At 48.2% G+C, this 23472-nt stretch overlaps 8 protein-coding genes across 8 annotated transcripts; 2 read left to right on the top strand and 6 right to left on the bottom strand.

Moving 5' to 3' along the window:
* Window positions 1–76: 76 nt before the first annotated feature.
* Window positions 77–1337, top strand: PFICI_14066 (uncharacterized protein; the record flags this gene model as incomplete). Its single annotated transcript, XM_007842647.1, has 3 exons — window positions 77–261; window positions 323–1131; window positions 1216–1337. 3 exons carry the CDS (start codon window positions 77–79, stop codon window positions 1335–1337), a joined length of 1116 nt encoding a protein of 371 aa, XP_007840838.1.
* Window positions 1338–1659: 322 nt separating this feature from the next.
* On the bottom strand, window positions 1660–2571 carry PFICI_14065 (uncharacterized protein; the record flags this gene model as incomplete). The annotated part of the gene is made up of 1 exon (XM_007842646.1): window positions 1660–2571. The coding sequence occupies one exon, from the start codon at window positions 2569–2571 to the stop codon at window positions 1660–1662; it is 912 nt and encodes a 303-aa protein (XP_007840837.1).
* A 772-nt stretch (window positions 2572–3343) lies between these two features.
* Window positions 3344–4987, top strand: PFICI_14064 (uncharacterized protein; the record flags this gene model as incomplete). Its single annotated transcript, XM_007842645.1, has 1 exon — window positions 3344–4987. The coding sequence occupies one exon, from the start codon at window positions 3344–3346 to the stop codon at window positions 4985–4987; it is 1644 nt and encodes a 547-aa protein (XP_007840836.1).
* Window positions 4988–5312: 325 nt separating this feature from the next.
* PFICI_14063 (uncharacterized protein) lies at window positions 5313–6323 on the bottom strand (the record flags this gene model as incomplete). Its single annotated transcript, XM_007842644.1, has 1 exon — window positions 5313–6323. One exon carries the CDS (start codon window positions 6321–6323, stop codon window positions 5313–5315), a length of 1011 nt encoding a protein of 336 aa, XP_007840835.1.
* Window positions 6324–8618: 2295 nt separating this feature from the next.
* On the bottom strand, window positions 8619–9305 carry PFICI_14062 (uncharacterized protein; the record flags this gene model as incomplete). The annotated part of the gene is made up of 1 exon (XM_007842643.1): window positions 8619–9305. One exon carries the CDS (start codon window positions 9303–9305, stop codon window positions 8619–8621), a length of 687 nt encoding a protein of 228 aa, XP_007840834.1.
* A 1332-nt stretch (window positions 9306–10637) lies between these two features.
* PFICI_14061 (uncharacterized protein) lies at window positions 10638–12411 on the bottom strand (the record flags this gene model as incomplete). Its single annotated transcript, XM_007842642.1, has 4 exons — window positions 10638–10966; window positions 11033–11825; window positions 11876–11892; window positions 11946–12411. 4 exons carry the CDS (start codon window positions 12409–12411, stop codon window positions 10638–10640), a joined length of 1605 nt encoding a protein of 534 aa, XP_007840833.1.
* Window positions 12412–14972: 2561 nt separating this feature from the next.
* Window positions 14973–16357, bottom strand: PFICI_14060 (uncharacterized protein; the record flags this gene model as incomplete). The annotated part of the gene is made up of 4 exons (XM_007842641.1): window positions 14973–15398; window positions 15457–15844; window positions 15901–16064; window positions 16256–16357. 4 exons carry the CDS (start codon window positions 16355–16357, stop codon window positions 14973–14975), a joined length of 1080 nt encoding a protein of 359 aa, XP_007840832.1.
* Window positions 16358–21502: 5145 nt separating this feature from the next.
* On the bottom strand, window positions 21503–22621 carry PFICI_14059 (uncharacterized protein; the record flags this gene model as incomplete). Its single annotated transcript, XM_007842640.1, has 2 exons — window positions 21503–22449; window positions 22504–22621. The coding sequence occupies 2 exons, from the start codon at window positions 22619–22621 to the stop codon at window positions 21503–21505; spliced, it is 1065 nt and encodes a 354-aa protein (XP_007840831.1).
* Window positions 22622–23472: the final 851 nt, after the last annotated feature.

The following is a 23472-nucleotide window of genomic DNA, read 5'->3' as shown; positions in this document are numbered from 1 at the left end:
CTACAAGCAAGACCTTTCTCATCTGACACCCTAAGGGAATTAGTAATCTCGATATCTAGTTTTCCACAACGCAGCCATGAAGTCAATAATCCCCCTATCTTGTGCCATCATATCGATTCTGTTTGAAACGACTACAGCGTCCACAAACAGCACGTTGGATGCACTTGTCCAGAATTCCACCCAAAATATACAAGCTATCTTGGCTGGTAGATCGTCTTCGAGTTCATGTACATCCGAAAACGTACTTGTCCGCAAAGAATGGTTTGTCGTCGCCTAAAGAACTCCCGAATAAAATACTTCAGTGATACTGATCGACATTCAGGGCAACTCTGACCTCGGAGGAGAGACTAGACTACATTGACGCTGTCAAATGCCTCATGAACGCAAAGCCTATTACGCCTGCATCTGCGGCACCAGGAGTTCGTAGCCGTTTCGACGACTTTGGCGCCCTGCACGTCAACAAAACCTCCACGATCCACTGGACGAGTTACTTCTTCACATGGCATCGATACTACACATGGTTGTACGAAAGCGCCCTGCGTGACGAATGTGGCTACACCGGCACCCAGCCATATTGGGATTGGTCCTCTACTGACACCATATCCGAGCACCCTCTATTTGACGGAAGCGACACATCCATATCTGGTAACGGCGTCGCAACGAACCACACGTCATTCATCTATATTCCCACTCCGGACATCATCAACATCACAGTCACTTCGGGTTCCGGTGGTGGCTGTATCACTTCTGGACCCTTTGTTAATTTCACCGTTTCGCTCGGTCCTCATGGCGCACCAATCTCGGATGGCCTGCAGTTGAACGAGCGTTGCCTTACCCGCGATTTTCGCGAATGGTATATCCAACAATATCTGTCCTATGACAACGTCACCAACGCAATGATCCAGCCCGATATGCAGAGCCACACCGACGTTGTAGAGTCTTTGCAGGGTGGCATGCATGGCAGCGGCCATACAGTTATCGGAGGCTTACAAGATGACCTTTGGGCCAGCGCGCAGGATCCCTACTTTCTGTTTCACCACGCTCAGATTGATCGCATCTGGAGTCTATGGCAGGGACTTGATCAGGATGTGAGGACAAAGCAGGTCTCGGACACGCTGACAATCAGAGATTGTAAGTTTTCTTTCTTTCTTTCTTTCTTTCTTTTTGTTTGGCGTATACGTTGCTGGCAAGAGACATATGCTAATCTCGATATAGCACCTCCATCCGCCAACGGCACTTTGGAAACGATTGTCGACATGGGGTTCTTAGCAGATGCAATGACTATTGGAGAATTGAGCTCTACGATTGACGGGCCCTTCTGTTACATATATGCTTAGGCGATAGCGGAGACTCGACCCCTAATATAGAGCGAATGACATAATATTTCTCTTACTGCTTCCAATCCTCTTCTATTTACCGAAAAGGTGAAGTGTCAATCAAACCTTTGCTCCCGATATGTCTGTCCATTCTCACAAACTTTGGAGAGCAAGGTCTCCGATGAGTCTTGGAATGTGACTGCCAGCTACCCAGTAATGCATTCCAAAAGCGCGCTGGTTACCATACAGCGTACTAATCGGAACCGAATTGTATGAATACCATTAAAACGGCAGCATAGCTGTGATAATATTAGTTTGAGTCAGTCATCAAGTGTATTGATCCTTACGCTGCCGTCGTTCCCAAGGCCTCGAATGGTTTCGCCACCATAGCCAAAGATAAGACGAGAAGAAATACAAGGATGAAAACTGTTATGACAAACAGTTTTGATTGCATGCTATTTAGACTTTGCAGAATCCAAATTGGCGTGATGAGCATGGTGATGCCAATCAGCACAATCAAGCCTGATACGAAAGCGTCTATGCGCTTATCCGAATAATATGAGATATTTCCGGAATCGTAAGCTGGTACTGCACTATTTGCTTTCTCGACGCTCCACAATCCAAGGGTTCTTAGACGAAGAGAGCTGTCAATGACTTGCCGCAACGGGCTTCTTCCTTTGGTAGTGGCCATGGAGAACAGATCAGCTTCGTGGTCCAGATATTTTTGCTCAGCTGCCGCGACTGCCGCATGGTCGTGGTTGAAATGCCAGTTTTTGACACTCTTGACGTCTTTCTTGAGGGCAGGAGGAAGCTTTCTTAGTTCTGACTGTTGCAGCACCAGCCTGTCTAGAAGAGTGAGCGCCATTGACAAGATTGGTAGACTTTTTGGGGCTTTCTTCTTACTATATTGATAAAGCGCCTCACCAATATTGTCCAGCAAGGCCTGGCGATCTTCTTGGTCATGGCGAAATGTTCCATTATCCACGTCTTCAGCTTCTCTCCTACTATATTCTGCGTCCAGTTCTGTGAGCTGCTCCTCGAGCGCAGCGATCCTATCTTGATAACTCAGAGATACCCGAACATGTAACGTATTAAAACGACGAAGCATGTAAAAGTCATCGTCTGATGCTATAAAATCCGCGTATCCTCGATAACCAACAAATTTCCATGGTTTCCGCTGCACCTCTTCGCTCGTGGGTCCCGTGTCTGCGGGGAGGGTGTTCAGGTCAATGTGCGCTGGAAACTGCGCTGCCATGGTGGGGTTATCAGCAATTCCAAGTACAGCGAGTGGGAAAATGATAGCTACGACAACCACCAACAAACAAGCTTGATAGACAGTGAGGGAGCGCTGAAAAGCCAGGAAATTATTAAAGAAGATCCGAGTGTTCCCCGTCTCGAGTCTAGGCTATCATCTCTTTTCATAACCTGGCAGGTTTGGTACCCCACAACATAGCAGATAGTGGTAGGGGTCTGGTAAATCCCCATTGCATTCCGTAGGCGCTAAACCCTGGCGATGGAGCCCCTGGCGATACATGACGGCGCTAGCCCAATGCCATTACCTGACTTGACGAAGAAGAAAAAAGGTAGCAAATATACTCCAGAGTTGATACGCGGGTAATTATTGACTATTGGTTTCTTATCTCTTGATCATATGCTACCTCCTTCAGATTTCACAGACAATAGGCACAGCAAGCTCGGAAGGAACAATAATGGTAGACAAGACGATGGGGATTGTGCAGGTCCTTGGGCAGGGTGGCACAAGGCAGACTCCGAGGCTTCCTTCCACTCAGGGTCCCCCCTCACCCTCTTTGCACTGCCACCGGATTGCGTGAACAATTGACGAATGACTGCCCGCCACGCCTGCGGTGCGCGCACCAATTGCCTTGAAATACTGGCGGAATCCCTCAGATTCTTAAGTCATCAAATTGAGATCATGTACAGCGAGGCCTCCAGCTCAAATACCTCAACTTAATGACATGGCCGGCGAAAGAAGCGATGCAATTCAGCAGCAAGCAACTACTCAAAAAATGGATCTAACACAAGTCAACACGGAAGGCTCGAATGAGTCTAGAGAGTCTCATATTCTCAACCAAAAAGCAAAGAAGAAAACAACATTTGCGACTGAAAAGCATGTGGACAAAGAAGTGTCGCCCCCTCTACTCATCCAGGCGCCTGTCCCAGGCTGTCGTGATGTCGCCGGCACTGTTACTCGAACATCAAACAGAGTAGTGGCCGCACAACCTGCTCCGACTCCCCGCACTGCACGAACGCCGCCAACGTTTCAAAGACAAAGACCACAGAGAGGTCGTAAAGCAGGCGGAGGGCCAGACAATAACAGTGATAGCGAGTCGGATGGCGAAGAGCGAAAGCGCAGACGCAGTGAGGACACTGATGGAACCGTCTCAAGGCGAAATCCTCCCAAAGCTCCAGCTCCGCCCACAGAAGACTCATACGGCAGGGATACACGAGAGCTTGAACGTCTTAGAGATGAGAATATGCGCATCCAGCAGTTCCGTGTTTTGCGTCAACTCGAAGAGAAATGGGAGGCGATTGATACACGTCTTCGGATGCACCAAGCAGGGGCTGCAGAGAGGGTTAGGGATTTGATCCGGCTTCGACAGCAGCAAAGACATGCCCGGGCCCCTATCAAGAAGAGAGTTCTAGAAAGAAACCAGGACCTCCAAGAATACCTCGAAGAAATCTTGTACGGAGTCATCAAAGAAGATGAAGATGAAGCTGAACGGACCGAGCTGGATGATTTGGAAGAAATTGTCGAGCGAATCGAGTCTGAGCTCGTCAATCGAATCAGCCATTTCGAAGACTGGAAGATCCAAAAACTCGATTCTCATGACCGGATCATCAGGGCATTCGATCGAGCCGAGAAGGAATTGTGGAAATTGCCCGAGCTGCGGGATGCAATCGCTAATGATGCAAGTCGCGACGCTGCGTCATTCAATCGAAGCATCAAAAGCGTTGTCAATTCTTTCATTCTTAAGGACGCAAGTCTACCCGAAGGAACGCAGAAAACTTTCATTGATCATCTGGTCGATGCCTGTTGGAGTGAAATCATCTCAAGCATTGTGGAGGCAATACTATCCGTCGACACGACCGACTTACTGGAGGGGTCGCCCACTGGTGCCTGGTTAGCACCATTTGAGACCTCGCGAATGAATCACAAGTCGACTGCTGCATATCGACGATGGCTGATCGGAGACTTGACATCCAGAGGTTGCCGGCAGTTATGTCTTGACTTGCATCGTTTGAAAAGGCAAGAGACTGTGAGAGAGTACCGAACCTGCATGGAAACGGTCAAGATGAGCGTCAGACAAGAATTTTGTTGTGGAGCTGTACGACCGGATGAGGTTTCGCTTATTCTTATGAAAGGAAATCATCTGACTGGTGTCAGAACCGTATCTCCATCGATGCTCCAGATGCTAGGCTGGTTCTATGACGTGGCTTCAGAGAATTACTGGAGATGCACGATATTTGAGACGTCGGACCGACGCAAAGAGTTGATCAAGATGAGCATGGATGGTGAGATTCTTGGCCTCTTTTCTATGGATGCGAGGTCGTACCCAATGTGTCTCGAGTATCAAAGGCATGGGAAAGACTCCAATTTCGTGGTGCGGCCGTTGGGCGAGTTGGAACTGATAGCCCTAGATCTAGTGTAGACCTAGAATTGGTTGTCTCGGGGTGCGTCCTCTAGCTATATTACCAGATGTGACAATCAAGTTTTTTAACTTTAATCATAGAACCAAACAACAGTATTAGTATTGGGTTCTTAGCAGATGCAAAGACTATTGGAGAGTTAGGCTTTACGATTGACGCGCCCTTTTGTTATGTTTATGCTTACAAAAGTGCGGAAATTTGACAACTGAAGTCCAAGTTCGTATCATAACCCCTCGAATCTATTAATAATATTAAGCGAATGATATAATGTTTTCTATTATTACCTCCAATCCTGTTCTCTTTGCCCAAAAGGTGAATTGTCAAGCGCTATGAAATCGAAACAATGATTTTTCCTCTGGCTCGGCCAGTTTTTAGCTTTTGAAAAGCCTGAACAGTATTTTCAAAAGTGAATTGTTGATCAATCACAATTCTGACCTTTCCTTGGGCTACCCAGTCTGCTAGAAAAGCCAGTTCCTCCGACTTGACCGTGGGAATAGAAACCCGATAGGCTCGTTTTAGACCTCCTAGGAAACTGGGAAGCACCAGATTTCGGGCAACTTTGAGAAGCTGTGCAGCGGAAATCTCGCCTCCGCCTCCGATCTGAATGTACTTGGCGTCCGTATTGGTGTAAAGATGGGCTTGTTGATATAGCTCTGGCGCCGTTCCAACATTGTCGACCACATGGTCGTATACCTGGCCGCCTTGCTTCAAAACGTCAAGTAGATTGACCTGGGTGTAATCAATGGTGGTCGCACCGAGCTCTTGACAAAGTGGAACATTCTTGGTCGAGCATGTAGCAGTGACTTCGGCACCCAGCATCTTTGCAAACTGTATAGCAAACATTCCCACGCCTCCGCTACCACCGTTGATGAAGACCTTCTGCCCACTCTTTATAAATGGTGCAAGAGCTTGGTAAGCGGTGACGGCAGCCGATCCAAGCCCTGCTGCCTCTTCAGCCTTGACACCATCGGGAACGCGAGCACAACATGTCGTGGGGGCGATGAAGTATTCGCACAGCGTGCCGTGCTTGACTGGATACCCTAGGCACCCAAATACGAGATCGCCGGTTTTCAAGGTCGTGTTCGAGGGATGAATGGCTTCGACTAGGCCACAGAAGTCATAGCCGGGGATTGCAGGAAGGCCGATCTTATATTTGGTGTAGACACCAAGGTTTGAAGCCAGGCGATCGGCAGGATTGATACTGGCGTAGAGGCTCTTGACGAGAACCTGATCTTGGCCGAGTGTCGCCGGAGAGGGTTTGGGAAGATTTGTGACGAGCTGCAGTTGCGATTCCAACTCCCCGATTGCCGTATATTGCCAGCCTCTCATGGTCGCCATGGTGTCGAATCGGGTAATTCTATTGCCAAAGAGATCTGTCCCGTCCTACGCGGCATCGACTTGTATTTAATATGAGAGTTTCGAATGACTGATTCATGATGCCCCTTTCGCTAACATCATTCTAAGAGTCTACAGACACGCAAAAGCTAGCTCCCCACTTCCGCACTTGAGTAAATACCGAAGCCGCAATTTGAATAAACCCCGAAGGCCCGCGCCCGACGATTGAAACTGTGTTCCGGCCTAGCTGAAAGATGGGAATTCCGGCGTTGTTTCTTTATCAATCTATAATTTGTTGCAACTCTTTACTGTGCACGGAAGCGATGCGACGGAGTCTCGGCGTCTGTAAAGCCGGACCACGGCCCATGTGGGCACGATGGGATTCCGGTACCGCATGCGAGTGATTGGTCAGGCTACGAGCGATTGGTCAAGTTACGAGCCTCATGCCTAGATCCATTTAGAACCCGCACTCTATGATGCTGGTAACTCTTAGTGCCATTACCTATTGGTAGTGTCTATTAGAGACTTGCTACCTTGCCTTGAAAGAGTCAAGCTGTTGAAGAGCCGTTTGATAATCGGGGCTGCGCTCCCACTTTTCAGATCATCGCCCGCTTTTAGAGCTTTCATTCTCGCTTGATTTATTATGCTTTGTTTCCCGTTGCGCTGAGTATTTACTCGACTGGATTTCTCCAGGCTGGGAATTTCGAGAGCCAATGGAGGAAATCAGAGTGCACGCATCTGGTCCCATATCGTCAAAGTAAATGGCAGTATCACTCTTGTCGAGCAGCAACAAATGGGTCAAACATGCAGAAGATCTGTAAATAAGGTTGGTGTATGGTGCACAGGATTATGTGACCACTATCCGTGAAAGAGTATGATAGATGCGGTGCAATAGTTAACATCTCAAAACCACGTGTTTCTCGGATCGCTTCATGACCGACTTTGGGCCACAAATGCATCAACAGAATACTATCTTCATGTCAAAAATCCTCGCAAACACCCACCTGCCACCACGTTCTGGCACGAGGTGAATGAAGAAGCTGAGAACGATGAACCCATTGTGATTGACTGTCACTTCATCCCAAAGAGCGTGCAGTTTGGTATCAATTGTTATGTCATGCATTGCAATGAAGAATGCTACCCTGACTCCTTTGCCTTTAAGCCCGAAGGCTGGCTAGTCAGCGAGCAAGACAAATAGCCTTTTGCGAAGTGCCTTTGTGCCCCTTTCGGTCGGCTACCGTGCTTGCACTGGGAATGCCATGGCTTATCACGAGACTGGTCTCGCGATTGTGAAGATGCTGTGGCTCTTATGACTATTCGGCGGCTCCTGGTAAGCTTGGTGAGATTGGTGGTGGAGATCCAAGCAGCGCAAAAAAGAACAAGAACGGAGTTGCAGCTACATCATGTGTTTGCATCCACTCACGGCTGGCCATACCTTTGCAACGATTCTTGCCTAGTGGAAGTATTGTTGATAGAGCGAAACTATTATTTTCGTTCCCATGTACTTACTCCCACTTCTCGCAGTTGATGTCTGCTTATACTTTGCTATAACTTGAATTTTCTGATAAAGTATACTTCATTGTATCAGCATCCGATATACTTGATTGCCATTTTTCATGAAATGCGCCACTTAGTGGACGCATACTACAGATCTCCCATCAACTCCGTTGACAGAGATGTGAAAATTACTTCCGAGGTATCAGAGAACTGGGGAACGATCTCTTCGTGGCCCTGGTGACATTATAGCTTTCCATAAGCTGAAACAGCGATGAATCCCGCGAAGGGTGCATACCCTCTCAATCTCTGTCAGCCAGCCCGCAGTCGTATGAGTGCTACGTAGATCAGGAACCATTTCAAGAGAGCCAAACTCCATTCTGGCCACTATAAGCACAGACATCAGATTAGAATGATGGCTCATGATCAAGGCTTGCCATCAACAAATACGGATTGCATTAGATGAATTCTTGGGGGACGAGGGATGGAGCGAATCCCAAGTGTGTGTAATCATGTTGGGTCAGGTATGGAACGCATGAGAAGCGGAAAGTGTGGTTCGCAGGGTATAAAAGAGAGTATGCATTGAGAAGGTTTATCCTGGCATAACACATACCTGGGCTATACCATACAATGCGTAATTCACATCAATTAGTTTGTTCTGCCTAGTTGATCATTTGTCTGGGCCATATTCATATATTCTGCAAATTTTCCAAGCTGTTCAACTATTTACCACTATTTACCCCAAAAGATTTGCAAATGGTATAAACTTCATGGCAACCTTAAACTCCGGCACAGTCCAGTCAGTTAAGAAATGACAGTGACATTTTTCGACAGCGCTGTGCAGTTGATGGGCAAGTCAATGGTCGGCGCGACATTGCCGTTCAAGGTGTACTCGCTATAGTTGTACGTGGGACTCAGCATCATAATCTGTCCCACGGTGCTGCCGTACTTTTCGGCCAGGTCCTTGTACACGCCGTAGGTGAACTGGTAGGGCTGCAAAATGCATTGACTGGGTTCGCAAAGCGGGACCTTGACAAACTGGCCGACGGGTAGCACCTCGGTCGCGGACGCGTTTCCATTGAGAAGCGAGTCGACGGTGATGTTGAGGCGCTGGGCAATGCGTTCATACGTGTCCCCGTTGACCGTGTAGTACAGGCGCGGGCCGCCGTTGACGCACGTATTGTTGGACGGCGTGGTGGGCAGCAGACACGAGTCATTGTCGGGCTCGCAGACCTCGGGCGGGATCACGATGTTCTGTCCCACGTTGGGGACAATGGTGACGTCGGCCATGCAGTTGACGCGGCCGATATCGCATACTCCGCGGTTGGTTGCCGCCGCGACGTCAAAGATGGTGGTGTTTTCCTGGGCAATGTAATAGGTTCCCGTGGTGGTGTTGAGGGCGCTGGTGTCACAGGACGAGTCTGCGGCAACGAGCGACGCCGAAGCTGCCAGGACCGAGGCCAGCAATACGGTCTTTGTGAATGCAGCCATTTTTTGTAATGGGACGAGGGTTCCCGAGGACTCGGGCTGGAACAAGGACGTTGCGTTTGGGGTGTACCAACGTCTTGTAGCTGGCGCCGGCAGGATACAAGTACTTGTTATACTAGTGTCAGGAACCATCACGTACTTATATAGGACATGAGAATAATCTAGGATCAGTTTTGCAGATCATACTAACCTAGATCCATTCTGTGTACAGACCCAGCGCCAATTGATTCAAAGCCAATATTCCTTCTTTTGGTAATCGCCCCGCCGCCGCCCCTTTACTGGCCAAGTCAAAAGTTAAGGATTACTTTGTCCCCGCATATTGACGCGCACTGCACTGTGCACATTTTCATGGTAACTTGAAACACAAGTGATCTAACCATAGTGACGTGGGTCATCTCGGAGCTATCGGAGCACACAGCGGGAGACATTTATGATCACAGTTATCTGATCGGTACTTCTGTGCGGAGAAAACTGACAGCTTATGAAAAGTTTCTCATTACTTGGATCTCCACAAAGGGGACCAGGATACTATAACTTTGAGGCCCCAGTTGCCAGACAAGAAAGCTTAGCAGTTATAGCTTCAGATTGACAGCAGATACAAAAGCTTGTCAGTAGCTAGCTCATGATTTCTGGTTCGAAAAGAAGAAAAGACAAATCTTCTCGTAATCACCCACGACTTTGGGCAGATGGGACTTCCACTGAGCTGCCCAGGCCCTACCTTGACCTTCTATACCTGTAATGCATACAGTGGGGTGACGTCGCTAGCACGGCTGGTTCGGCACTTGAACGCAAGCACAACGCTCCCCACAATGCTCCCCTTGCAGCATTGTCCGGGGCCGATCCCACCCTAAAATATGGCCGGGGCGGCGGGACCAGCAGCTCGTTGAAAGACCCCTGGCCGTTTGTTTCTTTGTTTCGTTTCCAGATCCGAGCATCTCATTCCTATCGCCGATGTTTTGTAGACATGGTTTTGCTCATTCAGACAAGGGAAACACACGATGCCTCCGCTGAAGTGACGCGGCTTTTTTGTTGAATACCACATCACCTAGCATGAAGACTCATTTCGTGGTCAACGTCGCTGGGGTTTGAATTTGGGCCTTCATTTTTAGGGCCGGTTGGCGTCAGTGGTGACAGCGCTTTTACGCTGGAGCTAATTGAGCCATACCTTAAGGTGTTCACAGCATGGTGGTGATGAGATCATCTTGGTATCGAGTAAGGCAGAACAGAGTTTACCAATCTTCATTAATGCGTTATGTAAAATACTCAGTCAATGAACAATGCAGTCTTCTGATATTTATTCGAACCGTAGACTCATCTACTTGTACACGAAACTACCTAGTATGGGACCTGCTGGCCAAAGTAATCCATGATAAAAGTCACCTGCTCAGGCTTGGCAAGAGTGTGATTACCCCAACCGTCTCCCAGATGCATCACATAGTTGCTGGTACCATCATTGGGATACCAATGAGCAAGATCTCCAGACGTGCCGTTGCCGTTCGGGTTTCCAGTCTTGATGAAATTGGTCCAGTACGCAGTCATTTTCTTGTCGATTGCCAAGTCCTCTTCGGTAAAGGGGTACTGATCTCCGTTGGCGTAGAGAGCATTGAGGGCGTACATGATTTCACTCTGGTGGAAAGCTCCTGCAGTCTGACCCGGTGGCGCATCTGATGAAGAATCACATTAGCAGTTTTCATTCCGCATCAGAGGGCGTAAAATTATTTAATACTTACGGTCCCAGTAGTATGTGTAGAATGGGCTCTCGGCGGACTGAATCCAGCCATTGGCATATGCCCAGGAGCTCACCAGCGAAGTGTCTCGTGCTGCCGCATTCCACGCCATGTCACCAAGTGTTGCATTGTCGTCAACGGGATACAGTTCAAAGTATCGCGAGGACAGGTTGCCGTACTTTTCGGTATAGTACTCGGTGTACTCGTCGACAGTAAAATTAGTCGTGGTAGCAGCACCGCTTTCATCCTTGGTGTTGCCCGTGATCAGCGGCACGTCATTCGCGGGGCCGGCCTTGAGCTGGTCAATGTACTTCATGGGCAGGACATAACCGTCAAGAGCGGGCTTGAAGATGAGAGGGTTTCCGCAGGAGAGGGCGGTTATGTTCCAGATACTAGTGTCGCGGTCTGCCGAGCCGATCAAAATGTCCGAAAGGGAAAGGTTGCGTAGCTCGGCCACGCTCGTGACATTGTGCGATGCCGTGTAGTTGAGTCCAAAGGACAGGGCCTTTTCCATGGGAACATACTGCGTGGCCAGGCCCGCGAGCAGGGTATCGTAAGGATATCGGATTCCTGACTGGGAAATGGCACCGTGGAAGTAGCCACTAAAGAGAGGACTGTTCACGGCATGGTAGACCTGAGCAGATCCAAATGATTGACCGGCAATGGTGACACGGTCGGGGTCACCTCCGAAGTTGCCAATATTCTTTTGCACCCACTTTAGGACTTCCAGCTCATCAAGAACACCGTAGTTGCCCGAGGTATTGTAGCCAGTCAGCTCAAGGCCCTCGGCGTTGAGCTCAGGGAGGGCAGGTAGCCAAGAACATCATCTCGACGGTTAAAAGTCACCATGACAACATTTTCCACTAACCACTGTTAGTCTCAAATTGCAATTGTTAATAGAGTGACGGAAGCTTACAAGCCATTCCTCCACCGTACCACCACGTATTGTCGCTTGTCTCATCACTTCCCTGGTTCCACACAAGGACGGGCAGCTTGTCGCTGGAGGAGTTGGCATTGGTCCAAATGTTCAGGCTCAGGCAGTCTTCGCTATAGTCCTCTGCGTAGAGTGTAGGGCATGCGGGGCCAAATGAAGTCGCCGCAAACGTGGTGTTCCACGGCTCACGAGGCTGAGCCGGCTTCCATCTGTTTTGGTAGCCCGTATCGGCAGCAAAAGGGACGCCCAAAAAGGCCGTCACGGTGCTGTCGGACAGGTTGAAGTATGTTTCGGTAATATTGGAGTCGTTGAAGTATTTGAAACCTTGAACGGGACCAAGAGATGTCTGGACAATGCTATTGTATAACTGTGCGTCAACAGGAGCCGTCGCCAGAGCTGCCACGACCACCGGGGCCAGTTTCTTGAATGTAGAAGCCCAGTCTGCCATGTTTGCGAGGGCCTGTGTCAAGACATGGGATGAATCGTGAAAACAGTCCTAGCTCTTTGCTGGGTGGCTCAAAGTATTTAGATATTCAAACATATAATTGGCGATCGCCATTTTCAATAACAAAGAGCCTCCATTGAATCGCCTATCCGCACTTTCACAAGCACCTGGATGTCCATGTTGGTACCAAGTGCCGGAAGTGTTTGGTTCACGTTGTGTCATTTCGCCCCACGGGCGCACGCAACCCTCGCCTCACCCGTTCGGAAGAGTGTGAAATGCGGATTTAACACGGTGCAATATACCGACCCTATTCCCAGTAGCGTTCTAGTACCGGCGCTGCACGGGCTGCCCAGCGAGCCCCAAACGGGGAATTTAGACACTAAGATAAGCTATAGAATAATGATAATCACAACGCACCTGGCCTCCGAGCCGAGATGGCAATCCAGCCTTATATCTAGTTGGCAATTTCAGACGTCATGCACACGCAAAGAAGCTTAGTCGCCAGTACCTAGATTGAGGGAATACATGAGCAATGCAAGTCTGGTTTTGTCTCAGTTCTGGGGAATTTATATTTGTGACGCGCGGCGCCAGGTTGCTTTTGTAATGATCATCCCTCAGTTGGCATTTGGAGCAGTCCAACTCGAATGTAGTTCCATGGTATTGCTTCTTCAAGGCATTTCAAAACCGACTGTCATACCTTTACCGCTACTCTGCCGTCTGGACTGCAAAATGATTTTGTGTGCATTTTATGAGTTTCAATCAGTATAGCACATATGACTAACATTGAGTTCTGCTGGCTGTTTGAAGCTATATTCGATGGTATATCCACCGCCTTATGGAGTGGCATCCGAATGTCATGGAACATGATCTTGTGGAAATACCGCTTTGATTCTGGACAAAACGCTACGACTCGCAATCTAGGATGGGCAAGTGTGGCATGTGTACGGTAATAAAGTGCCCACTCCCCACAGTGACCCAGAAAGGATGCCAAGCTCGCCAAGGTGAATAACAAGTCTCCGCTCTCTTCGCTTTCGCTTTCGCTTTCACTCTCCTGCTTGATGAGGGAATATAAGCGCATCACTAAACAAAGTCTCTCAGCAATTCCCAACACCGGCCGGCATCCATTTGATGATGATTTACGTAAAATTCAAAACTCAGATCCATGAAATCAAAAAGCACATGATTGAACTCTTGTTGCGATAAAAGTGAAGGAACATTTAACCATCTATTCTCCCCCTCGATTACGGCTGGACCGCGTTTCCTGCTTTCAACCTCAAAAGCGTTGAAAATGGTGTAATTCACAAAACAGCCAACTCGGTGATTCTATAGCACCACTCACGAAGCTTTCATCGCCGCAATAAAACAACCAGCAGCAGGCATGTCAATCGTTCCAGGTGTATATGTATAGCGACGCCGTTTGTTATGGGCTTTTTGTTCCCGCTGTCCAGCTCGTCGTATACTTTGCTGTCCCCTGTATTCCCGCGAGGTCAGTATGAATCCAACCATACAGAGATGTCTATATGTGCATTTTATATTTTGTAAATTAACTCGATATTTCAATAACAGTTAGTCGTTGTAATTAATTAATCCTCACATAGACACAAAAATCGGACCCATGAGAGTTGACGACGTGCGTGAAGAATAGCTGGTTGACCCATCCACAGATGGTTTGTTTTGTGGTTATAACATGCAAAACATGTTCCCGATATCCACTTCTGCAGCCTTGCCCTATATGAACCTGAATTCGGTCGGCCTGCTGAAACTCTCTGTGTTGTAATTCGAGCGGCTGGACGACCCACTCTGTGGCTGTACATATGTCGGGCCCCAGTCCTTCTGGGACAGCTTTCGTCGTAATCCAAGCAATGTTTGATATCTTGTCACACTATGGCAGTCCACAAGCCACTGATTCATATATGACTGCATCAGAGTGAGGTCGCTGAAGGTAGAGTGCAGAGTATCGCGGCGAGTGGAGAATTTGTGCTCTTCGCCCAGATTATGCGCGCGCCAAATCAGATCGACCTCCAAGTTTTGGTTGAGCGTAGCAAGCTTTGTTGCGAGGAGTGCATTGCGCGGCAGATGCTGACTAAGTTACTGCAATAATTCACGGGTATCAGCTATGGATACGAACCTTATCCTTTCGCTGCTTGTCATTGGACCATGGGCCATTTCTTTTTCTTTCCTTTTCTTATTTTCTGCAGTCGATGCTGGTACAGTGACACCATAGACTTTGATCACTTGAGTAGCTCTATTCCCAATGATGTTCAGAAGCAAAGAATGGCGTTCTAGACTTTCCAATGGGAAACTTCAACTCACTGCCGTAGTTTCAAATGCGTCGATTATCTCACGTTAAATGCAGGTCAGGACTCGAGGACATTTAACAAGATGCATTATGCAAACTTGGTTATGAAGACTTCTAATAATTAATGATGGATCTATCTACCTACAAATACATATACAGAAATAAGAAATCCCTCTTTTTGATAAGCGATCGAGGTCGGCAAGTCCATCTCTAAACAGCGCGATCTCATGATCGTCTCGCTGCCCAAGTCAGCCGGAGCTGTGCTTTAGACGATAGCAAAGTGCTTCTGCAACTCACGCGTGGAGCTTGACTCGCTCTGGTTATCATCATCTACTACATGTGGCTCACGCACTACTTGGGTCTCAATAGTACGCTTGATGCCATCGGTAGGGATATCTCGCTCGCTGTCCACGTCAAAGCCCACATGAGTTCCATTGGCATTGAGCTTCCTGTTGCCGTTGCCGGTTCTGGTGGTGACAACCGTGGTCATCTTGTGCGTCGTTCCTCCGTATCGGTTGTTGGAGTTGGACTTGTCGTAGGATCCGGTCTGGTGGGGGTTCGAGGCACGCACCACGCGTGCAATCATGTCGGCAATGTTCATCTCAATGTGGAGCTTGACGAGGTAAATGAGTGGATGGAATTGAATGTATACAGCGCTGTTTGGGAGTGACATGACGCCAATCAGGATGATCTTCACAAATGGTTAGTTTTGGGAATTCGTGTAGAGAGGGTCACAGGGATAAACTTACATCAAGTGCCAATGAAATGGCAATCATACCGAGATTGTAGCGAAACAGTGCATTGTACTTGGTGAGACCGTTGGCGATGAGCTTGGCGCGAATGAGATGGATAAAGTAAAAGTTGAGACCCATGTCAACAACGGCAATGATGGCCTTTTCGCATCGGTCCCATACATTGTTGACGTCGACGTAGGTTTGGCTGATTTGAAGTCGGGCCGGGATCCAGATACAGAAGACGCTGATGTTTATAAGCCCTATCAAGGCAAAGACAGACCATTTCAAGGTTCTCGCCTTTTGTTGTCGGACCATGAGGAGTGCAATTCGGTTGATAATAATCTGCATAATGCATTGAATCTGAATGACCCATAGGCAAAGCAGAAAAAAGACGAACCAAAAGCTTTGCAGGTAGTCAGCATCATCAACATGAATGTTTTTGCATCACGAAAGACTTACCTGATGGGTATAACTCCCTTGAGGAACAGCCAACTAATGACGGAAATCACGACGCACGCCACCCACTCGGCCCATATCATGACGACATATGTATTGATAGCCTGGGTCCTCTTCCAAGAGTACCATGTTTGCCGAGTTGCTTTAACGAAGGTGAAACAGGCGCACTGGTTGTCAAAAGAAAGTTAGTTATCACTCAATGCACCTTATATGCTGATGACGGAAGCAAGCTCCCGTCGGGTGTTCATCCACGTAGCTGATGCCGAGGCGCCGGTGGTGTGGGAAAGGCACACATCGGAACACTATACTCCAATACAACGAAGCATGGGATGGAATCAGATCTTGAGTTTGCACTTACAGCCAATGAGAAACCCCAAATGATACTAGCAACGTTCATGTCCTGCTCACTGGGCGCTTCTACCACGTACCATTCCGGTACGAGGAAACCCGTTTGAGCCATGATTGATAAGGAATGGACGTGACCAGGAGTGAGGTCGCGATAAATTGCTTCTTCTACAGAGGAAGAAGTGCCGAAGACATCGAGTTACATGGGTACGGTGCATCTGGGATAATATATTTACGGGCGCAGACTGGCTAGACGCTTATGCAAGCGTTGCCCCTGTCCAGGAAGCTGTGATTTTCAGACATGACAAGCTGGCAGGCAATAGCATGAGCTAAACCAACCATTTTGGGCACAACACTCGCAAGCTAGTGCTTCCATCTCCTATAACTTATACCAAGAGGCGTTCCTTGGCTTAGTAACGGTGCAAATCCCCCGAACCCGGCTACATGGTTCGTCGATCTCTACCCCATGCAGAAGATCGAACCACTAGAGGTAACTCGTCTAGTGGATGGCTTTGTCAGGGACTTTGAGACTATGACTGGCCAGGTCGAAATGGCGACCGGACTAAGCTGCGGCCAAGAACTAGCCGCACTGGATACGCTCTGGATCTCCTGGCTAGCGAGTCGCCGCTGAGATGTCGGAGTCGGATCCGAACGTACTAAACCGCGCTAGGTCAAATTTGCACCGGCGAGCCGTCGCGTCGTGCAGCTCCCGACCGATCCGCCATATTCTCCGCAGACTCGGCGACGGACAGATGAATTATTGAATATCCTCATCTCTAGAGGAGAGCCGTGCCGAGGCTCAATGAGAATATATAGCAACAAGCTACGCATTATAAAGCGTAAAGTACCAAAACTAGGACCTTGATTAATCACCTCTGCCAGTGAGCCTCGACGGTTGATGCTACAGTAGCCGTTGTGTGGGTAAAGCATCGGGCTTCAAACGGTCCGACCTCGTTGGTTCATCTCTTTAAGGGCACTATAAAGAGAAGTGCGAAAAGTGAAGCCTAGCAGCCTAGTTTGTCGTCTGTGGTCCTTTACCTGACTCGAAATGATTACGTGGCGGCGCAGCTGTTTTATCCATACTTCCATGTACCTCCCGATACGCTTGGCGAAGCTGGTCTACCAATAGCGGCTTGATTAAAGCGACGTTGACTAAAAAGCACAAGTTTAGGCCCTTACGTGGAGAGTCGTGGGCTTTGATAAACCTGCGGGGATGATCTCTTCTGCTCCCCATTGATGGGAAAGAATCACGTCTGGGCGAATGACGTTGGAAATGGCATTGGAAGGGAGTACGAATGCAAGGCCGCATTGGTCATGGTCGTCGAATCGTGATAGCTGTATTGTCGCATCAGCCAGGCAGCATGTAGGGGCCAAAGTGGTATGAATGGGTATTAGAGTGAGGTAATAATGCAGACTGTGTCTTGATCGTGCCGTTTGGTCCGTCTTGAAAAACGTTGATCGGGCGGTGTATGACTTACCTATACACCGGCTGCGGCGTGGCCCGCTACTGGCATTGGGCGCCGGCATGCCGAGTTAGGACCTGGGGCTACCGTAGTGACGGGCCGGTCGTTCTCGATTAACATGGCGAAGAGGCATTGAGATGGACACGGTGAGAAGGTCCCCTATTTTGAAACTTGTTTATATTGATCGCATTGGACAGAGATCCTAATTTGTAAATTTACATTCTCTCCTTTATACAGCTTTGTACCTGAGTGTAGGATTTGGCCTATCCATAGGTCACTAACCTAGTAACTTGGCGGAGCCCTAAGCATTAATCGGTTCCTTGGCTGGACGATGGATTCCTAGTTTGGCGCGCCACTCCAAGTAATTGTTCTAGTGTATACCAAACAATTTAACGGTGAGATCTGTGGCGCATATGGGGGGATTTGGTTGGATTCGTAGCTAGAACAACACTTTCTTCCTTTTAGATTCCTTAATACATTTGAACGCACCCAGGAAGGTCCCCATGAAAGTACCAACACATCCTGACAAGGGCCGTAAGAACAAGAGCGAAACTTGTCACGCCTTGCTCAATACGGAGCAAATGCTTTTAAGTAAATATTCATTTCGAAAGGACCTCTTTAAACGGGCCCGGTGAGAATCCAAGGATAAAAACGAAGAAAAGGGTCTTACGGGAGAACGCCCCTTTCACGGTCCCCTCAGCAAAAATACTTGCCATTTAAGGTTCGACTAGTCATAAGTGCTTGATCCATAGAACAACTAAATCTCTCTGACTAGAACTTGTCCACAAGCAGACTACTCGGTCGGGGCCTTCGACAAGAGGCACTGACTAACGAGCAGCCCAGCAAGCGATCACCATTCATCGGAGATTTCATTTCTAGCGGCCTTGCCTCATTGCCTCGCGCCGCTTCAGGAGAACATATTCCTCCCAGCTACAAGACCACTATCCAAGCATATGCGCTAGCCCTGAGTCCTGTGCAGCTGAATCCAGCGGCTAGGTTCCAGGAAAGAAAGAAAAATCAAGGAGGCCGGAGCGTTGTACGCGGCCAAATTAGTGTCACATTTATCACCACGATTAGACTTGCACAAAGGACCGTCATCGTATCTGGTGCTTCTGTAGTCGTGCTACCAAAGACGCTGACACAAGCGTACTTAAATTGTCATCCGCATCGTGATACCAAAGCCAATATAATGGTTGTTGCGCAGGGAGAAGATTTGAGAACTGTTGAGGCCCATGAGCTAGTACAACTAGACTTGACAGTCAGGCTTCCAATCTGCAGATTATGACAGGCCAATGTCATACAAGCTAATAATAATCGAGAATATCTGGCAACTCTCGACGGAATTTGACTTGTTGCCAGTCTGGGACCCATCCCGGACAGGTGGTTGGCCACCTGTTAACGCAACAGGTATGATCTAATACCACCAATCATATAACGAATCTAATAGGGCCGCCCGCTTGACAATTGCTAAGGCTTGTAAAAGGTCGGATGTTTTACTGATCCACCATATCGTAATAGTTTCATAAGGAGTACTGTAGGGTCATTCAAATCGTCGTTGCTTAAGCCCGCGAGTTTCCCGTTTGGTTATCCATTGCTGTGGTGTTAACCAGTGTGGTACATACAGTACAAAGGGGCGGCCATTACTCAATAATTAACACATGTGACGTTTTCCCTCAGTTTCTGCTCAATATACATACTATCCCGCTGAAAGTGCTCTAAGGCTGAACTTCGACAAGCACCTTACTTCACTGCCTAGGCGAAAAGCTTGTCAGCATCTTGGGACGTCGTAGGAGTCAAGGGATGTTCCGTCCATTTTGCTCTTGCAAGATGATATAATAACCATATATAATCGAAACGCGAATTTCCAGGGAACAAAATCCAAGAAGGTTTAATAAATGAAAACCAAGCTGTAGCTGCTGTGCTCAACATTCATTGTACCAAGAATCATCGAGACCACTCCAATAACGAATAAGACTGAACCACAGAGCAGAATAAAGCCGCATCCCATAAAAGTACTAATATTATCTTTACAGACCGTCGCGAATGCATTTCCACTGCTATGGAAGTTCTATCGGATTTTTTGCTTGGACGCTTACTTGGTCTTGCTTGGCCTGACTCGAAAGCTCACTCATTCCGTGGTATTCTATCAACTCGGCCAATTCCGGTGGTTGTTCCCTCTCATTGGCTTCATGCGTCACGCCAGCCGATAGCACTCTCCTCCTCCGTGCTCTCCTCAATAATATCCAAACAGCAACGAGGACGAGCACCAATATACCGCCTATGATTCCTCCAGCGATCGCACCTATATTGGTCGTCACAGCGGCTGACGACGCTTTATCTGGTGCTGACGTCCCAGACGCTGTTGGCGTTGCCTGTGGTTCGCTAGAGGAAGTCGTTGCACTGGATGTTGGCGCTAAGGGAATATGCCAATGTTACTTTGGTGACGTTTACAAGTATTGATAAATCATACCTTGACCAACACTGATTACGCTCAAAAGAACATCGCCAGGCTGGAAGGCATAGCGTGGAGAGGCACAACCATCACTATGGGTAGACTGGGCGGAGTACCCTATAGAGTCGTTCAAGCAGCAGTAATATCCATCGTTGTTATAGAGATCCCAAGTCTTATTTGCGCAACTTGGAGCTTGTAAAAGACTCGCAGTGCAGTTCGCGGCCGTTGGGCAGCACTTCGAGAAAGTTGAATAGTCAGTGGTGTACTATAGCGCATCACTTATCCTTTTGCTTACGTTGACATTAAATTGAGATGGACAGTATGATCCGGCTGGACAGCATGCCTTGTATGGTGAAACTGTGGTGCCACAATCTACTTCATTTGCCGCGCAGGTTCCGTTGCTGCGGAGAGCAAACCCGGAAGGAAGCTGTGACATGCTAAGGTATCATGTGCGGGTTAATCATCGAAAGTGTTACGCACGGATCGGGGTTCCGACGAAGAGGGTTTTATCACCTTTGAGGGAAAAGTCTCAACCTGCAAAAGCGACTGGCTGATAGATGAGTTATACAAGTCTTGCTGGCATGTGGGGATGTAGCCAGTTATAAGACCTTATTACACCAAGTCCAGGTGGATGATCTATTCTTGATGGATGAGGCTTATTAATTGGCGGTATTCAAAACTTATTAAAAACTCCTTGCTGCTCCTTAAACTGGCTAATCGTCACATGGTGAGTCATGGATCCCATACACCAGGGTGTGCTGGAGTACAATATACACTGATCAACACCACCGCGGTGTTCATACAGATGTTTCGAGGACTTCTGGGAATTAGCTGGGGCTACTCACATAAGCATGCACCTCGTCAAAACTAAAAGGCGCAGAACATAGATCAATACATCACACAATTGACACCCATATCAAACCAGTTTTAAGTTCCAATAGGAAAGCACCACCTCAACCAACACTTGTATTCCCCGGCCTGTGTGTGGTCATAAGATTTCCTGTTGTAATCGTCACTTTCGGGTGGTGAGTATCACTCTACCAAGAAGTGATAATCGTCCCACCAAGACTGTAATACTGTCTGCACTTGTCCGCAGCTGATGAGAGGTGATAGCACATCTGCTTCGGGGCACTAGGCTTCCGTATTGGCTCTGCCTTCGCCTCTGCCGTCTTACAAAGAGAAACTTTTAGTCGTGGTCTAATTCCGGCTCTAAGCGTGTGGGACCAGAAATTTGATTCTTGGCCCAATCGCAGACTATGAATTCACGAGAGGGACGGGCATCCAGTTTCTATGTGTCGATTCTTCTTTTCCATTATGCAGCAAGACTAGACTGACTACATTGCATCTACGCTTCAAAAGTGCTGCCTATATGTATATGAGGTTTGAGTTGGGCAACCCCTGTGCTATAATTATCAAGAAAGGTGTCAACCTCCTTAGCACTGAGGCCGTTGACAACCTGAAAGCTTGTTGGCTTCAGCGTGCCACTTTCAATCAAACTGGGCAACACGGCCCAGAACTCCTTTGTGATATCCGGATATTTGGCCGTATGGCACAGTACCGAATTTCGTACGTAGCCAGCGGTTTTGGTACCGATACGGGAATCATCAACATCACCTCTATGGACCAGCGCTGCGAGAGTCCCCTTTTTATGATTAGAGAGAGCTTTGACGCCCAATGTCTGCCCACCTGGGCCACGCCCAACGCAGTCAATGGCAAACACCAAATCATCTCCGGCCACTTTCCTAATCTGATTCTCGATCTCGGATTCGTCCAGAGCGCGATCAATGACAGTGGTGGCTCCAAGATCCTTGAGTTGGGACTCCCTTGCTTTTGATGCCACCACTATTATGTTCCTGAATTTCGCCAGCCGGGCGAGCTGCACACCGAATTGTCCCGTGGCGGCGCCTCCACCGATGATCAGAATCGATTCTGCGCTGTAGTCACAATCCTGTCGGCGGAGGCCAAAAGGGCTGTGCAAGTTGAGCCCAGTCTCGTGGAATAATGCAAAAACCATGGTCATGGCATTCAACGGGAAAGTCGCGGCTTCGTCTGCACTGATTTCCTTGGGCAGCAGGGCTGATTGCCATGCCGGAACGACACAGTATTCCTGAGTGCCGGTGCTGTCCGCAGACATTGGGTTGCCAAAGGCAAAGACGCGATCGCCGACCTTGTACCCGGTTATATTGCGACCAAGAGCAACAATGTCTCCAACAAGATCAACTCCGATGGGCGAGGGCAAGTTTTCCTTGATAAAGGTCCCAAATCTTTTGCCCGAAGCATCATGAGGGTTTACTATCAATAGTTAGATATGTGCAGACACAAGAAGAAATCATTGCAAACACATACATCCAACAATTGATACTTTCAGGAGGATTTCGTCTTCTTTGGGGGCTGAAGTTGGCCGCTCCAAAAATGCTGGAGGCTGCTCCAAAGCATGGATTGCGAGAGCTTTGTGTGTAGACATGGTATTACTAGTGATCTAATTTGGTGCTGCGTCGGTATCGTTGAAGTGATGGGCAATACTAAAGAGGAAAGTGCGTTCAAACCGATAGCGTAATCTGCAGTATCCTTTTGTTTTTGCAGTTTTCCTCACACTCTGGCCGATGTCACCATTAAATATGCCCTGTGAAGATATCATGCCCTTCAAATCTCATTATAAATCCCATACGTAGATTATCAATCATAGAAAGACGGCGCTCAGATGAGAGTACGCCTAGTCTGGTTGACATCCACGAGATGTCAAAATGCGTTACAGCGCATTCTGCTATAGAGCCCAGTCCCGTCACGTGGTTTACGATTGAGATCATGCTGACATATTCATTGGCGGCCTAGGAGATAAGCCCATACGCCGCTGATTTGTCTCACTGTCGACTACGCTTGTTGTGGTAGAGGCGGATCCACACCTCGGCACTGTACATGGTAAGTTTTAATTTTCTGATTTGTGAACAGAGTAGAGTTCACGCTGATTTGTGAACAGATGCCAGTTATGCTTGTTATTAGCCGTTCTAGCCGTGTTTGCAGTCGTATGCTCTTCAACAGGTCTGGACACAACTTCAAAGCGTCAGATGCGCAGCATCGCTCCAGATTACCGATCAAAGATTTGACTGTGGGACTCTACGCAATGGGTAGGTACTTAGCAACTTTAGAGCCAAGTCATAACAAGCTCCTACGCATATCAAGCGAAAGCTACTCCTGAAGCATTATAGTCAATGTCTGTCTTGCAGTTCACCATGTCCAAAAGCCTGCTTACCATCCCCTCCTAGATTGTGTGGAGCTAGGATTGGTGTGAAGGGTTTCGTGGATGCGGTCCGCTGC

Source organism: Pestalotiopsis fici (assembly GCF_000516985.1).
Source record: "Pestalotiopsis fici W106-1 unplaced genomic scaffold PFICI_Scf_12, whole genome shotgun sequence".
NCBI classification, from domain to species: domain Eukaryota; kingdom Fungi; phylum Ascomycota; class Sordariomycetes; order Amphisphaeriales; family Sporocadaceae; genus Pestalotiopsis; species Pestalotiopsis fici.
Note: the sequence above shows the minus strand (reverse complement) of the source record. Positions and strands in the feature narration are given on the sequence as shown.